This window comes from Halichoeres trimaculatus, unplaced genomic scaffold, assembly GCF_033239565.1.
Source record: "Halichoeres trimaculatus isolate MK-OKI-2021-1 unplaced genomic scaffold, fHalTri1.1 fHalTri1_scaffold_11, whole genome shotgun sequence".
NCBI classification, from domain to species: Eukaryota; Metazoa; Chordata; class Actinopteri; order Labriformes; family Labridae; genus Halichoeres; species Halichoeres trimaculatus.
In genome coordinates, this window is record NW_027437189.1 from 3,956,817 (window position 1) to 3,974,521 (window position 17,705).

At 42.9% G+C, this 17,705-nt stretch overlaps 1 protein-coding gene across 1 annotated transcript in view; it reads right to left on the reverse strand.

The window, feature by feature from the left end:
• Positions 1-2,918: 2,918 nt before the first annotated feature.
• Positions 2,919-17,705, reverse strand: part of LOC141798940 (monocarboxylate transporter 1-like) — a 39,704-nt gene continuing 24,917 nt past the window's right edge. Inside the window, exons 3-5 of the mRNA XM_074680914.1 lie at positions 6,182-6,325; positions 5,206-6,015; positions 2,919-3,285 (exon numbers count right to left, since the gene is read on the reverse strand). Of these exons, the coding sequence (XP_074537015.1) occupies positions 2,996-3,285; positions 5,206-6,015; positions 6,182-6,325 (1,244 nt within the window). The 3' untranslated portion in view covers positions 2,919-2,995. The remainder of the gene's footprint in view (positions 3,286-5,205; positions 6,016-6,181; positions 6,326-17,705) is intronic.

Here is a 17,705-nt window from a genome sequence, read left to right on the forward strand (position 1 = left end):
AATAAGCGCCATTCTTCATAAATACACGCAAACACATGAGACTGTGTTATTGATCGAGTATTTTCTGGTTTTTATATAATCTTATTGCTTTTTTTCTTGTAAGATTTGTTGACAGAAAATAAAATTACAAACCATAACCACCCTGTAAGTGCTTTTTAAAGTCCAGAGTACATATCATGACAGTTTAAACCTTTAAATAAAAAGCTGGTGCAAGAAATAAATCAAACAAAAGTGAAATTTCCTTCAAAAAGTGTTAAAAAACTCTCAAGTTTAAAATCTGAATGAAAAACCTCCATTTATTCCCCCTGTGAGAGGAAATGAGGATCAGGTTTCAGGGGACAGACGTGACTTCTGTTCCTGGCAGTGAAACCAGCGATCGATCGATCGATCAATCGATGGATGAAGATTTAATCTGAGGTGGATTTGAAACGCAAACACCAAGGGTCTGATATGACACATTCCTGACGTGTTGATACTGCAGCAGATGAATCTCAAATGAATGAAATAATGAAACCTCGCTACATTTTAAACACACACTCACACACGTTTCCTCTCACTCGCACACACACATCTCGTCTCGCGTACACCAATCAAAATCAATTACAAAGATTACCTGACAGATTGTCTTCATACACTGAGCTAAAATAGATTTCTTTTAAATTACAAAGGTTTTCTTGATATAACTGTAAACTACAGAGTGTTATTCACAATTAAAAAACGACACTAAGGTACTGCGACTTCTCTACTCAAAAATCCTGAAGCGTTAGGGTCGCATGTGTGTGTGTGTGTGTGTGTGTGTGTGTGTGTGTGTGTGAGGCTGAGTGAAGTTTTTTCCTATTTGGCACCACACACAGCCGAGCGGTTAGCATCACTCTGGTCCAATCACAGCCTCTCTTCAGCGTGTGGTGTCGGTTTAAACTCAGCGGGGCGGAGGAAAGTCACCGTGTGAGATTTGTTTTTCTCCAAATCAGCCTCGTCTTCATCGATACGAAGACGAGCGAAGAGCTGGGGCAGTGTTACACACACACACACACACACACACACAGTGCAGGCTTATATATGTACAAGCATCAAAAGAGTAATCTACTCTGCTGGCATCGTGACCTCCTAATCTCAAAAACTCCTTTCTTTCTTTACATTCCTGCTGTTTCTCTTTGTTTTTCATCTCATTTCACATTTTTAGTGGCATCATCAATCAAAGGTTAAACTTCAAATCTCTTTTTCCAGATTTCCTCCTAAATTTGTCCTCTCTCATGGGCTGCCCCCTCAGTTTTTTAGATCTAAATGACAGTTTGATCTCTCTGGTGGGTTAAAATCAGGCGTCCACTTTACAAGAACAGTTGCCTTATGGGTAATGTATGCATGCGATGAAGTCTAGTTTCAGGAAATGCGTCTCTCCCAAGTGTTAGTTTTAAAAAAAAACTACAACAGATGTACCATGGATGCTGCTAAGTGCTGTTTTTAAGATACAGAAAAAGCAAAGAACTACGACGTCCCCACACAGACTCAAACCAACCCCACACATCCTCCTCTAATCCTAACTCTTCACTTTAATTAACTCAAAAAACGATAAATCACCAAAGAGTTCAACTCTAAAATGTTATATATGTTGTAATAAAGAAATGAGGTAAACAGACCGGGCTGTAAACATGTTTCATTCTGCTGTAAAAACTGTCTTGAAGAGGTTATCTTCACCCTTCGCCCCCTAGTGGACACTCAAGGTACTGCATGTTTTTTTTTCTCTTACTCCAAGCCACTTGCTAACCAAGTGTTACTGGTTAGTTTGCTAACAAGCATCTACAAACAGACCAAAGCTAGCTGAATTAGCCGTTAAAAATTAGCATTTCTTCAATGAAATGACTATTTAGCTTCCCTGATGGGTCAGAATCCTTCATTAGCGAAATTAGCATCTTAGAGAGTGGTATGTTACTCTGATTTAACAAGAAAAAGTGTTAGCAATGTTACTTATAGCATCAAAATCAGTTTGGTGCTTCAAGATTATATATATTTAGGTAGTACAAACAATTTCAGGAGCTTGATAGCGCCCCTTGTGGCCAATGCCTGAAGTAGCAGTAGTCGTATTCAACATGGTTGGATTCTAACCTTTTGTTGGATGTATTTCCAAAAACACAACGTAATATTAAAAAGAGATTCTGACTAATTCAGGATGCTAAAAGGTTTTGTTTTTAGCATTGTCGCGAAGACACGACTCGCTCTACGCAAACACTTGTAAAGTTAGAATCTTAGAGGCGAAGTGTTTTAAATTTTCTGTTCAAAGTTCCTCCAAAGTTGCATGATGTGATTATTTCACAAATGTGAAATACGTGAAGATTTAAAGGCAATAAATTAAACTAATGGTTCTCTAATTTGTCCGGGGGCAGCCCTGATTCTCTCTTGTAAAAAATAAAACCTGGAAATGGAGTCCAGCCTCTAAACCTAGCGTGAGAGCTGACCGACGTACTGCCATGACAGTAACAGGAGCGTGTCCTCTGTAATCTACGTCCAGCCCTTAGGCAGTGAAGCGATGAACGTGAGAAGACTGAGGGAAGATTTACAGTATCTCAAAGTACTGTAACCAGAAACTGCATTATGTGACTCTGAGTGTGTGTGTGTGTGTGGGTGTGTGTGAGGCTCTGAACCTGAACGGCAGCTCAAGACCCTGAGAGAAAAGTCCTCATTAGTTGACTGGATGTTTGTTTTTCGTACAGTCTTTCCGTCTTGTTGTGCGTGGCGCGCGGGCTCCTGGAGGACTCCCCAAAAGGCACGTCAAATACCAAAAGCAGAGGTCTCAACGTGGTGAAAAAAAGCTGCTGGACGAGCTTCACTGGCGTCACAGCAGGAGGTCTCAGTTTTCATCGATCCCGGTAATTTCTATGGCTTCAGGGTTGTGTGAAAGGTTACCTCCCTCTAAAGTGTGTTTGTTCGGAGTAACTGCAGCTCTCAGTGTGTGTGTCTGTTAGGTGTGTGTGTCCTTCAAGTTCTGCTTTTAAATATCCTACACCGTGTCCTCGTCCATCTTGGAGATTTCAGCCAGCGTGACGCCGGCCGGTCCGTTGTTCTCGTCCGCCTCCTCGGCGGACTTTGAAGGAGAAGGAGGAGCCAACATGGCGGTGCGCTCCTCCTTGGGGTTGTCCCTCTCTCTCCTCTCCTCCTCCTTCCTCTCCTGCTCCAGCAGACGGTAGTTGATGCCCATTCCTATGAAGAGGATCACGCTGGCCACCATGAGGATGATGCCGGAGGTGATGTAGGTGTAGTTGTAGTGGTTGTAGTAGCTGTAGAAGCTCCCTGAGGAGGAGAAAAGAGAAAAGAAGGAGTCAGATTTAACATCAGAGGCTGAACAGACTCAAACAGAAACTGATTCTATGTCAGACTCTTTGTTTGGGACCAGAAAGGAGGCAAATCTTGATCCTTGACAGGCTTCTTCAAAGGTATGGTGTATACAAACTGGAATATTTGGTAATATTTGAGCGTTCCCTGCTCATCCTTTCATTCAGTGAAGCTACGGTGGCCTTGGAGGACAAAAAGTGTGATTTTTAAGTTCTCAAATCTTCACTATTCCAAACATCTTTCAGTGCAGATTTTGGACCTCAATGTAAACGAGATGATTCACCTAAAGAGGGTATCCCATCAATAAATAAATTACAGAGACAGACCAATGTGTTTTTTTCAGGGCCAATACCGATTATTAGTCGTCAAGGAAGCAGATGACCAATGCATGGAGCCGATATTCATTGGCAGTTGAAGAGAAAATATTAGCGTCAACATTATTAGTAATACAAACTTCAACACTTAACTTTGTTCATATGCCTATAAGTATATATTTATCAAACAGCTCCCTGGCTCAGCAGCATGTCTCATTAAGCTAGATTAAAACTTTAAAAAACTGGGACTGGGATGGTTTGATTGTTGGCTCGTTTTGAGCCAATTTGCCACCTGTGCGACTACTTTTTGGATCAGGCCAAATTTCAGCACAATAGGGTAACGAGGAGAAATCCTGATCACAAATCCGCTGGTGGCAAGAAAATCAAAGATGTTTGAAATCCTGATCGTTCCTCGCGAAGGTAACGCACAGTAGAAGCAGCGCCACGAGCCGACTTGCCTCAGCCTCTCACACAGAGCATGCAGGATCTCTGAAGTCGGTCTAAAACTCAATTTGGCTGTCGCTGCGTACCTCCTGTTCTCACCTAAGAATTGAGAGACCATAATGCCGACATCTGCCCAGACAATTTCTTGTCTATACACATCTTCTTTTTTTATTTGTTGTCTCTTGTTGTCACAGAACGGCACAAATTGCCAAGGCAGTGTGTCTGTTTTTGTTGAGCATCTTCGGTGTGCTTTTCCTACTTTTTCCCATGTTTTTTCTTTTCCTCCTCTTGACGTTGCAAAGCTGGAAACAAGAGTCCAGCTCCCAAACGCCACAGGAAAAGAAGGACACAGAGTCTGACGCGTGGACGTGTGGTGTGAGCTGTGAAGTTGTGTCAGAGCATCATAGAGTGAAAACAAAATTCGTTGGCTGCGAACTTTTAAAGCTAAGCGATTGAGTCATGCAGTTTGAGACGAAGCCGAGTCAAACGATTAAAAATATCGCACAGTGTCTGCCCGGCTTTAGCCGTCCCCTCATGAGATCCCTCAGTTTTTCCAGAGTGGTGTCTTCAGACTTTATAATCTTTTAGCACTACAACGTCCTCATTTTTGGACTCAGTGCTAAATAAATAAATACAAAAAAAATACTTCCTTGTCCCCTCAGGGTTAAACTGACAATTATCTTTAGTGATTTTTTCTTTCTGGGTAGAAAGAGACATGTAGTTTTCACCTATGTAGGTCTGCTAATGCTAACTTTTCAAATGCTCCCCTGCAGTGGCACAATGCATTGTGGGTTAGCTGCTAGGTTATGATAGGTGTCTCAGTCAATATTTGTAATGTTGAAATTTTTGTAAAAACTGGTCAGTGTTAGTAAAAGATGTTTTTCTAATTAATTAATAACCCAGTTTTAAATAGTTTCTAATCGGCCTTAAAATGACAAATATGGACATCGATAATCAGATACTTTCTGAGGGATAGACCGATAATCAGGGCTGATAATCGGTCTATCCCTAAGTAATTTAAAAATGAAAAAAGTAAATAAATAATTGACACATCTAATTTGGGTACAGAAACCTCCCCCCTCCTCACACCCTGCTGTGCGTGTCCCCTGTGTCGTCTCACCTGTCAGCGGCGGCCCCAGCAGCACCGGCCCACACTCCACGATGGTGACCAGCCCCACAGCCGAGGAGAACCTCTGAGCCCCCACCAGGTCCATCAGAGTCTCAAACAGCACCGCGCTCAGCCACCCAAAGGCGAACCCAAAGAAGATGGCGTACACCACAAACCCTGTGTAGTCCACCGACAGCGGCGCCAGGACGTGACACACGCCGTTGTACAACACAGCAGCAGCGAAGAAATACTGCACTCTGGGGCGGACCCACTTTGTGTTGGCGAGCATCCCCATGGAGGGCCGGGCGAACATGTCCACGAACGCCAGTATGGAGAGCAGGAAGGCGGCTTTCTCCTTGCTGATGCCGATACTCTTGGCGTAGTTGGAGAGGAAGACGAGGGGAGCGAAGAGGCCGAAGAACATGACGACATTCCCGCACAGGTAGAGCAGGAAGCCGCGGTGTTTGAACAGCGTCAGGTCGATGAAGGAGTTGATGGTCTGGAGGACCGTCTTCTTCTCCTGAGGCTTCGCCACGGCCTTACCGTCGCCGGCCTCCGGGTCGGACTTGGCCACCTGGGGCAGGGGTCCGATGGGCCTCATGAGGGAGCCGGCCACGCAGCAGTTGAGCAGGAGTCCTCCCAGGATGAGGAAGCTGCCCCTCCAGCCGAACTCGTCGTACAGCCACGAGTTCAGAGGCGCCAGCGTGGAGAGGAACACGGGGCTGCCGGCCATGGCGATGCCGTTGGCGATGGGCCGGCGTTTGTAGAAGTATTTACCGATCATGGTGAGGGCAGGGTTCAGGTTGAACGCCAGACCCAAACCTGGAAGGAGGAGTTACAGAGAGAAGCGTCACGAGAAGAGAAACATACGCAGGAACTCACTTTGATTAAAAAGTTTGGATTCAGGATCAACCCAGTTTGGTGTCCCCCCTCTAAGGTTACAGCTCCGTATTCTCATTCAAACAACTTTTCCAGAAGACAAACTGACCTCCGACCACGCCGATGAAGAAGTAGAGCTGCTCCACGGTGTTACAGAAAGACGCAGCGACCAGTCCTGACCCTGCGAGACAGCCGCCCACGATGATGATCGGTCGGCTCCCGAATTTGTTGACGAGGATGCTGCTGATGGGACCTGGAGGAGGACAAGATGAAATATAAATAAATGATTTCAGGGACATTTTTAGATCAGAGGATGAAGCGTGGAGCTCTGAGAAACTCTGATGTAGGTAAACACAGATGTGAGCTTTTCTCAGTTTTCCCCCTTCACATAAAAAAGATTTCAGATGTTTTTAAAAAGCAAACAAAAGGAGTGAGAGTGCAGTGAATGTCTGTGCAACACATCAGACCGTCACTTCCCCTCTTCACCAACAGGGGGAGCTGTGGTGGCAGAAATACCAGACTGACCGTGAGCGATTGTGTAACAGCGCCTGTTGCATGAATGTTGCATGAAGGAAGAAGGGAGGACAGAAAGAGTTAGAGGGGAAAGGGTGAGGAGGAGTCAGGCGGCGCGAGGGATGGTGAGACTCATGACAGAGAGAAAGAGACTGAGGGAGGAGAGAAAGAAGAGACAGAAGAGGAAGACAGAAGAAGAGATGGAAGAGACCCAGAGGGAAGACGAGAAAAGGGGAGGAAAAAGACAAAAAAGGGAAGAGATGGGGGAAAAGCAGATGAAAACAAGGGGAAAGACAGAAGACGGGATGCAAAAGAGACAATAAAAGTCTGAAAAACAAGAGAAGGATAATAAAAAAAAGGAATGGAGAAAAGAGAGATAAGATGATGATCATTTTGGAAAGAAAGAAAGAAAAAAGGAATACGAGAAGAGGACAATAGGGGAAGGAAGAGGAGAGAAGAAAGGAGGCATTGAGAGGAGTAGGAGAGAATAATAGAGAGGAAGTGAAGAGAGGAGAGGAAAGGAGGAAGAGGAAAAGGCAGCAGATGAAGGGAGGAGAATAAAGGAGAAGAAAAGAAGGGAACAGAGGAGGAGGAGGAGGAGGGAAAGAGGAGTGAAGTCAAGGCGCTCCACGTGCCTGGGTTTGCGTGCCAGCGTCTCTATGAATGAGCCTTCACATGGACGGAGGCTGACACTGGCTCGGCTGGACGCGAATACAAAGTAAAGGCTGAATGGACCCTGAACGGACCCTGAACGGATCCTGAACAGACCACATGATCAAATCAGAAACTAATATGATCGATTCATCAATACAGGGGAAAAAATGACTGACAGATGTCGAGCTTCAGTCTCCAGGAGTGAGAAAAACTGAGTGTCTTTGGGTCCTTGATGCACCCCAAAAAAACTAAAATCTTATCAAGTGTTTTTGTCTTATTTTCAGTAGAAAATGTCTCTTTAGACTTAATATGAGCCACATTCACCTGACCAGTCCAGAAACATGTCTTATTTTAAGTTGCTTGAAGACTAAAATGAGGTCTGAATTGCTTTTTAACAAGTATGAAAAAATCTGCCAATGGAACAAGAGAAAAGTTTCTTGTATTCAGAAATTTTTCTAGTTTCAAGCAAATTTTTGAGCAAATTTTTCATGTTCCATCGGCAGATTTACAACTTGAAACAAGACATTTTTCTGGGCTGATCCAAGTTGAATGTGGCTCATATCGAGTGAAATAAAACAATTTTTACTTAAAATAAGAAAAACACTGGATCAAAATAAAAAACATCTGGAGCTGAAACTGTAGAATCTGGATCATTGTAAAGAGCAATATTTCATCATTTCTAAAAAAAGCTCATCTGAACTACATCTTATGTCCAAGAAGCTTTGCCAAGCGAACTCACTGAAAACTGGAGGAAACAGCTTTTTTTTTAATTAGTTTTGTGTTTTAATTTACTTTCATGTTTTGACTTTGTAAAAAAGTAAATAATCAAAGGCTAGAAAGAATAAATGTTAAACTGAAAAACTTTGAGATTTTAGTATTAAACAAAATAATACTAATTACCACATAAACAAAAAAAAAGTACCGAAAAATTGGTGCCGATACTGATTGTCAGGTACAAGGCATTGGTACCATGTTGTTTCAAATGTGAAAGGTAACGGGTGGGAGAAAAACTCGACTTTACAACGGCAATAAATATATGTGCGTTAGAAAATAGAGAAGGTTTCGAAGTTACGCCGCTATGTTCGTAAGCTACTACGACACGCACTAGATTTTGACGCGTATGAATGCACAGCTACACATCGTCCACTTTGTCTCGAGTCGCGTCATAATGTAGATTGTCTGTGTTTGTGCTCCGTAATTTTCTCGATATTCTCCCCTTTGTCACATCATGGACACAAAAGGGAAAGCAGGATCTGTTTTCCAATTAATATGCAGTATAATACATGTATTTGGATAGTTATTTAGAGATTTAGGGGGTTTTTAGGGTAAAAGTCTGACTTTTCGTAACTTCGGGTTACGACAAGTCATAGGAATGGAACTCATTTATAACTTTGTTTGACAATATTAAAATTGGGATTCTTATTCAAAAATCCTTTTTGTTTTCCAGATTCAAATTCTTCATTTCAGTCTTTGTTTAAAAACTGGATTGGAAAAAAGTTACCACTTTTCTCCAGCAGAGGGCGAAATGTTTCTCTCTGACTCACGCGATGTTCATTTTATCGGAATATATGCCTCCTGATATAGTCTGTAGACATTATCATCATCATTTAACGTTTTCACATGGTCTGGAGTTGAAAAAGCAAACTTAAAATCGCAAAAATCGTAAATATCAAAGAATCACAGTTTAAATTGAATCGGCATTCCAATAGTCGCGAAAATAGCATATAGTCCCAGCCCTAAAAGGCACCCATCCGTACTTTTCTCTGCTCTCTGAGCATGGCAGAGTTCGATGGGTTCGCAGACCCCAAACATAGACATGCACACTCTGTATAACCGACAGAGAGTAAGGAAAAATAACATCACAACCACCACAAAAGCTAAAGAGAAAATCTCCGCCTGTTTAACACAGCCTTCCTCTTTGAAGCATTCATATTAATTTATGAAACTGAAATGTCTTTATGTCTGTGAGGTTAGTAACAGCCATAAATGTAAAGATACTAAAAACTTGCGTAATATTTTATTTTTGTTTTCTGGTTTTTGGCCTTGGTTTCCTCATTTTCAGTTTTCAGCTTCAGCCAATCATTTTGGTTTAGTTTAATTTGGTTTATTCACACACATGATCCCAAAAACAAGTGTATCACAGATATACTTGCATATAAACATGTGTGCAGCTCATATATTTCATGACTGGATGTGTGAAAGGGTGACACCAAGGAAGCTAGTTAAAGCTTTTAGCAGGGAGCCCAGTTTTCTTCAAACAAGATAAGACAGTTACATCAACATACAGACGGACGTCAGCTTCCTTTTTTCCCCTGTGTTTAAGTTTTTATTTCAGTGCATCACTAAGTAAAATCTTCCAGTCCAGCCTCAGTCCGTCTTAGAAACGGTGGAAAACTACAGAGTAAACGACGGAGAAAGGTGCACAAGAAGTTAACAGTTCCTGCTTATTCCAGTACCGCGAGAGCCCGGCCCTCCACACACACTGTGGCGGTTTTGCCCTTGAAACTTGGCAGCTGACCCAATGTCCGGGGGCGCCGAGTGCTCGAGCATTCACTCACGCACGCACTGAATACCTCCCCCTTTCTCTCTGTGTCTGTCGGTTTGTGTGTTGTCTCTGTCACTGAGGGTCGGCGTGCCAGCGAGCTGCCATGTTTACAGACGCGGGTTCCCATGTTGAAGTCACAGACAGGAAGAAAAAGGTGTGAACTCAGGTGTGTGCTCAGACTGGAGCCTGAAGCTGTGAAGTCAACAAAAAGACTCAGCGTCCCCTTCACACACACTCACACATAAATAAATCAGCAGTGACAGTCTTTGTTGCTGTTTGGCAAATCACAAAGAGGGCAGTGAGTAGTGTTCGCTCAGATATTATATAAACAATCCCCCTCCTCTTCCTCGTTCATCATTTGCTCTCTTTCTCCCCGTGACAGAAAGACAAACAGAGAGGAGCGAAGAAAAGCAGCTCCTCCTCGGCGCTGCACTGACGCAGCATCCACAAGTGAGCGCGGCTAAGACGAGCTTTTCCTCCGTCTAATTTTAGGAAAGATGCTTTTCCTGTTTTTGTCAGCAGGATCTGAGCGTTCTCTCCGTCTTTTGTTCTTTATAACAATCAGTGTTCAGATTTACAGCCCGTGAAGGTGTGAGACTGAGGAGGAGGAGGAGTTAGATGAGCATCTGAAAGCTTCTCACTTTATCAGCCGGCAGGTGAACAAACTTGGGAAGTGCTCATAACTCCGTCTGCGAGAAGATTATTGACGCTTAAATCTACCAGTACAGCTCTGCCTACACACAGTGCCAAAGTTTGTGGAAGGTAGAGCACACCTCCTTCTAATGAGCATGAAAAACCAAGGCAGGGAGAGCAGCAGCGAAGACCTCCAGAGGTAGAAAACAGAGCAAGCATCAGCATTTCAGCTCCTGTCTCATCACTTCTCGACCTCTACTCGACCTCTTAAGGTTTGCTCCAGTATCTGGCCCCAAGAAGCTAGCACCAGATCCTCTAAGTCCTGGAAATTACGCGGTGGAGCCTTTGAGGATCAAACTTTGTTGTCCAGCTCATCCCACAGATGCTGGTTTGGATCAGGTTCAGGGATCAGGGGAGTACGATAACACACTCAGCTTGTTGTGTTCCCACAGGAAACCTTCTTCTATCGCTTCATGGTCCAAATCTGACGCTGTTGGTGAAGCTTTTAGGGTCAGGGAATTGTAATTTTAGACATTGTTTTAATGTTTTAAGCAACAGCATCTGTGAGCTTTTGTTTCATGAGTGTCATACTCTTGATACTGTGAGGAGGATCTGTTTTAATTGGACTGCCATCGCCACCTTCTGGCCTGGAGTCCCAGGCACACTGTCCCAAAGATGTGACTTTTAACCAGGCGTGTGTTTGTTTTAAAACAAAATTTCTTTGTTCAAGTCAACTTTTTATGTTTTAGCAGCCTGGTGTTACAACGTATCCGTAGGCTAACATGACAACAAGCTTACTGTCAGTTTGTTTAGTAGTTCAGTAGCCGTCCATATGAGGCGCTACTGACAGCCCGGTGCTGAGACTTGTCCATAATGTGTAACGTTAGTGATTAAAGTGATACTCCTGGATGGAACAAGTTGGGTCCTATCACAAGGTTTAGGGCAGAAATTACCCCTACAGCAGTGTTTTTGTGCAGCAGAAGCCCAGAGCGCTCACACCAAACACCCCCTCCCTGCTCCTCTGCAGGTTTCCTCTGCACTCAGACGGGGCCATATTTTACTTGACCAAAAACACAAATAAACGGACTCCCACTGAAAAAATCTGATATCTGTCTGCATTCACACTTTATTTAGAGAATTTTCAGCGCGTTACTTTCACACAAAAACACCACTAAATAAGGCTCTGCTGGCATTTTCAGAGCATCTTGAACAATCCTTCAAGACCCAAGTAATCTTGTTTACTCTGACTATGTAAACACCAAAACTAATTGAGGAGTGTGGACTCTCTTTCTTTATGTCTCTCTTCCTGTTTTTGATCCAAAAAAGAGACAAAACGAATGCACGGCTACTAAACTACTGTATCAGCTGACAGTTAGCTTGATGTCACATTAGCCCATGGATACGTTGTAGCACCAGGCTGCTATAGCCAGCTACTGAAGTACGGTACAAACTTACAATGTTTGCTTGTTGTCACGTTTCAAACTGTAGCGCTACGTATTGTACTGATAAATACCTTACCTTGTTGCGTTGTATTCGGTATAAAGTTGACTTAAAGATGCTATAGAAGGATCTGTTTTTAATGCACTCCCTCGCCACCTTGTGGCCCGGAGTCTCTGCACACTGTCGTAAATCACTTTTAGCCAGTCGTGTGTTTGTTTTGGGATTAAATGGAGATCAAATCAAAACAAATTTTCTTTGTTCAAGAAAACTTTTTACTGGATACAACGCGCCAAGGTAAGGTATCTATCAGCACAGTTATGTAGCGCTACGGTTTGAAACGTGACATCAAGCTAACGTTGTAGCAACTGGCTATATGTTAGCCCGGTGCTCCGACGTATCTGTAGGCTAACATGACAACAAGCTAACTGTCAGTTTGTACAGTAGTTTAGTAGCCACTAAAACATGTCTGTAACGTTAGCTAATCCTTGTTATGTCCTGCCAGTTATCTACCAATCAGAGCTAACGTAACCTCACTCTTCATTTTATTGCTAGACTCTAAAGTTTGAACAGACCACTGCAGAATAACTGCTGACTGTGGGTTTGAGTCAACATTAGCACAAACACTTGAACCCATGGTTTAGCCTTTAGCTCGTGCTCTATCTCTCTCCTGTTTATCTTTCTTCTGCTCTTCTGTCCTTTTTCTGTCTGACAGTTAGGCTCCAGTGTCCACCATCACTACAAAATTAATCACAGAAATCGTTTTCAGCAGAGAAAAACACAGATCTCTCTTCTCTCTACTAAACTTCATCAGCCGGCGTGGTGTTGTCATGGAGAGTTGGACGTGCCGAACGGGAAGCTACTAATTAGCATTTGGAAGGAAATGCAGGAAGAGGCTGAATCTTGATGAACTCTTGCAGCTGTTTTATGGGAACTTTAAATATGAAGCAGGAAGCTTTGATCCAAAAGGATAAATGAGTTTAAATCTCACTAAAAGATGATTAAATAAATAAAACATTCACACTGTGGAGGTTGTTAATGAGCCAAATCTGGGAGCCCAGCAGCTGATGTTTGACAGCGTTTAGCTTCTGTGGTGTCAGCCAGTAATTCAAAGCCTCTGCTGCAGCCAACAGATATCGTGATAATCTATGACAGTAATCCAGGCCGGGCTGGTTTCTTTTTTTTTTTCACACTTCAGCAGGGTTGTGCTGATGATCTGACGAGAAACTTCAGGCGTTTAAATGTGAGATAACGAGGTGAAAAAGTAGAAGAAGATTCATGAAGAAGACAAACTTGATGAGAGCTTAAAAAAGTGAGGAAAAAAACTGGATTGCACCTCAGATTCAGTTTTCAGGCTCTTGTGCTCTTTATTGACTTTTTTCCCTGCGTGTGACCAATTAGCCTGAACAACAACAGGTCAATGTAGCTCACACAACAAGCTAACCCACAGGAAAACACAGAGCTTTAAAGCTGCAAATCATGCTAAAGCTGTCATGAAGCTAACCGCTGATAACTGCACGTTAAACCACACCAACTTCCTGTCAAAACTCTCAAATCTTTCTTCAGTCTCTTCCTTTCACCTCCCACACCAGAGGCCCTAAAACCGTGGATCCTGACTGTGAAAGCAGCAGCACTCAGAGAGACTCGGAGCAGTGTTAACGTGAAGTGACAAAAGGCTTTGACAGCGCGGAGCTGGAGGAATTAAAATGTTAGAAAACATGTCTGTGTTTGTAATTCAGCCGCACCTCTCAGAGCACCAGGATTACGCAAATTAGGAGCGAGTGAGGGGGCAATTTTTATAAAAATAAGCCTCTCCTTCAGATTTCCCAGGCTCTTAAAGAAGCAGAGAGGTTTTTTGGCAGAACTAACTGATTACAGCTCCAGAATAAATGTGCTCAGATAGTTAAAGCACAGGAAACACAGAAACATAAATTTTACGCCTTTGAAGCTCAGACTGTTTGTGTCAATTTGCCGCCCCCCTGCTGAGCTAATTAAAGGGAAAACCACTCATTTTCTAATTAAAGTCACACACATGAGCAGTGAGCAGGGATGGTAATTATTTATGTTAACGTAATGTAAATAGTATGTTTCAGTCCGTGCTGTTTTGTCCTTTGTGGCACACCGTAGTTAAGCTGTCGTAGCTTTTTCCTGCCTCCTGCTGCCGTGATGACAAACAACAACTTCGTGACAACTCCGTCCTTAAGCTGCTTCCTCCTACAGGAGCAGCTGATCAGACTGAAGTCAGCAGGAAACAGCATCACAAAAAGTCAGCACGCCACTCCTCAAGAGCGAGGGCGTCACCACAGACACGTGGGGGGACTGAGCTGAGGAAGGTAACCACGGGGCCGACTACAGGCGGGTAAACACTGTGGCACACTTCACAGTACATTTTTCTAGGGCTGGAACGATATGATTTTTTCAAAATTTTGTTTCTTTAACAATTTTTGGGGTACTAATTCAATTTTAAATTCATATTCTTCATTTTTCCTGATTTTAAGTTTGTTATCTAACACCAGACCATGTGAAAAAAAGTTGCATGATGATGATGATGTCTACAGGCTAAGGGTGAGTATTGGCAAGAACCTCATGATACAGTACACATCACTTGGGTCACGATATGGTTACGATGCTAACTAGGCGCCACCCTGTTGGCTATGGCCACGTATTGCAGTAGCTCTCTCTTTTTCGTCATTTTTGTATTTGGAGTGGATCATTCCTTCGTATGGCTCATTTGTTGGTCGTGGACACCAAACTGGTTTTGTCTTCAGTGGTATTTTTACTACTTTTGCTCCTGTGTTTGTCTGGAGATCCTACATGTAACCATGGCTGCATTGTTTACAAGGAAATAAGCTGTTACCAGCCTATAGCATGTCAATGCTAACTGGTGCTAGGCCGGATGTTTCCCCACAAGGTGAGAAGAAGGAGGTGAGGACGACATGCTGGTTCTCAGGTGTGAGCTTAGAAGTGACAACATCGACCTGTCCTTCCATCCATTGTTATTGGGAACGTAAGATCTATCTCCAATAAGATGGACATGAATTTTTATTTAAACAAAAATAGCGATATTAAGAGATGAAATATCGATATTTTGTCACAGATCTGTAGTCATATCAGTACTTTTTTTACACCTTTACTACAGACTACACCAGGAGCCGTGTTTTCCTGAAAAATGCACTTCACATGTGAGTCAGTTTTTTCAGGATTTTTTTCAGGGGGTCTGAAACATTTACCCCTCTGCTTGAGAAAAGTGGTAACTTTTTTTCTAACTCAGTTTATAAACAAAGACTAAAATTTTACTTTGAAAAAATTGACTTTTGGACAAAAAATTGCAGTGTTTCCCCTTTCCCATCGAATAGGGAAGGCACTGGCTCCCCCTGGAGGTCAAGTTTTATTGTGAAGTGATTTAGAGTTCCTCCTCTCATGAATCATGTCATTTTAATTTAAAAGACCAAATAGACTTATGATATTCATCTAATTTACAGATTTTTACTTTTTATAATTAATGTTCCAGTCTTATTTTATTGAAAATCATTTAAAAATACCCGTGAAACAATAAAATCTTTATGTTTTAACTGAAACAACCAACAAAGTGTCCTGAGTTTTAGGTCTCAGAGCAAAAAGCAACAATGGCTGGCTGTCAGACCTTCCTGGAGGAAAATAAGATCAGTTTCATATGTAAGGATGAGCTCACTTTGTGTAGCGGACAGAGAGCCGGAAAACCACCACAAGAGATATCTCCCAAGGCTGTAAACCTAAGGAAAACACTGAATTGTGAATTAAAAATCGTTAAAAAAGATATCCTGATGCTTTTTTGAGTCCTTTTTTCTTATTCATGTTGGGCTGTAAAACCTCAAACCTGTTGCCTCCTGCTCTGACTTTTCTAATCGTGTCAGTTTGTTGTTAAAGTCAAGCTTAATATGATCTGGTGTTGAAATTTTATTTTTAAAGTTATCAGAAGTTTTATGTGGTTTTAGTGCACTACTTCCTGTACGGATTGATCTGCTCTGTGCAAATTGGGGTTATAATAGAAGATTTGTGATTCTGACTTGGAGCGCTTAAACCAGCCAAACAATCGTGCACTGTAAAAATTTCTAAAGTTATAAAAAATAAACAAATCTGATGCATGTTTTAAGATCAAAACAAAGGAAGCAAATTGGTTGCACTGTGCCTTTAATTTGATGTAAACGTTTTTTTTGTTTCTCTGAGTCTTTGTAGGTCACACCTCTCCTCTCCGTCTCACGTTCACGGCTTTTAATATTTGATGCCGTGAGTTTGATGGATTTCCAGCAGAACATGATGCGACTGGTTTTTCTGGTTGTGTTTTTTTTTTTTTTTACGTCTTCACACTAACTCACGTCCTGTGCGATCATTGCCGGCTCACAGAATTAGTCAGCTGAGGGCGACGTCACACAGATCAAACTGAAACGTGTCTGAGGCTTTGTGGAAGTAGGTGTGTGTACGTGCGCTGCCTCATGTGTAACAGCAGAGTAACATGGTTATGGAAATCTATGCCCCTGGTTAAGCCAATAATTCCTCGCTCGTAGCGCAGAAGGAGCAGGCACGAGGAGGCGGTACGTCCTGGCTGAGCGGGGAAATAAGAGGAGGGAAACTGAGAGATTTAAGAAAAAAAAAAAACTACTCCAACATCTGGCTCCTGTTACGCAATTCTCCTCCCCTCCTCCCTCCTGTTCCTCCCTCAGCAGTTTCCTCTCCTTTACCGAGGAACCTGCTGAGTAAGGCTGCCGGCTGGCACGCAGCCCTAAAGAGGACGATGAGTAAAAAGAGGGAACAGAGGGTTTAGGATTTAAAGTGGCACAAAAACGGAGAGGAAAACGAGATGATGGCTTTTTGCTCGGAGGAGGCACTGATGGGAAACACAAAGAGAGGAAAGAAGAGGCAAAAAGAGGCAAAGAGAAAGAGTCTGAATTAGGAAAAAGCTTCCTTTGTGCTTCCTCACAGAGAAGGAGAAACCTGATCGGAAACCCTACCTAATCGCAGACTAAATCAGAGTCCGTCTTTTTCTTTAATCCTGCTTTTACATGCAAATAAAGCGGCCTCTTCCAAACCACGATAAAGGCACAGCTAGTTATTTAGGTCAAGCAGGGACTGCAGAGACCAGCCTTCAGCGTGAGAGCCAGAACAAAGCTGGTACAGTCAGCCTGGTCCACCAACACAGGTTGTGTTTATGCCTTCGGCTACAACACTCTAAACGCTGCCGTACTGATTCATCCAGCTGTTTGTCTTGTTTGGATCCAGCATCTTTAGCTGGATGACAGTTTGTTGTTGTCGTATCTCCTGCTTCCTCCAGCACTCAGTGTTACTCAAGCTGTGACTGAGGAGGAGAGATGAAGACAGCAGAAAAAAACCTCCAGTGAAGAGTGAACGATATCCACAGATAGGAGGAACTAACTGTAAATATCAACACACTCCTCCGGCAGTGTGTCAGCCATCTGTGTGTAGAATAATCCACATCCCAAAAGTCAACGTCACATCAACAATTACTCTGCAAATGCAGCTTGAATAATCCTGTTCAATCGTCTCCTCTGGGCCTCTTTAGTCGTGTGTCAGTGTCTGTGTCTGCCTCAAACCCTCTCCTCTGCCTGCATGCTGATGTTTTGGTTGTGTTAGGAAGTGTCTGAGCAGAGAGTAAGCGTGGTTGTATCAGCCAATCTCAGCGCGCCCAGTGCTGATAGCGTGATGATCGCGAGCGAGGCTAATCAGAGCAGCTATGATAGCAGCACAGGATGAAGAGCAATGCAAGTTAGCTTTCTGCTAACTGTGATTAGCTTATGCTAACATGCCAAGTCAGGTGCACAGCTCTCAAGTCTCTTCCACAAGATGCTACAGGTGG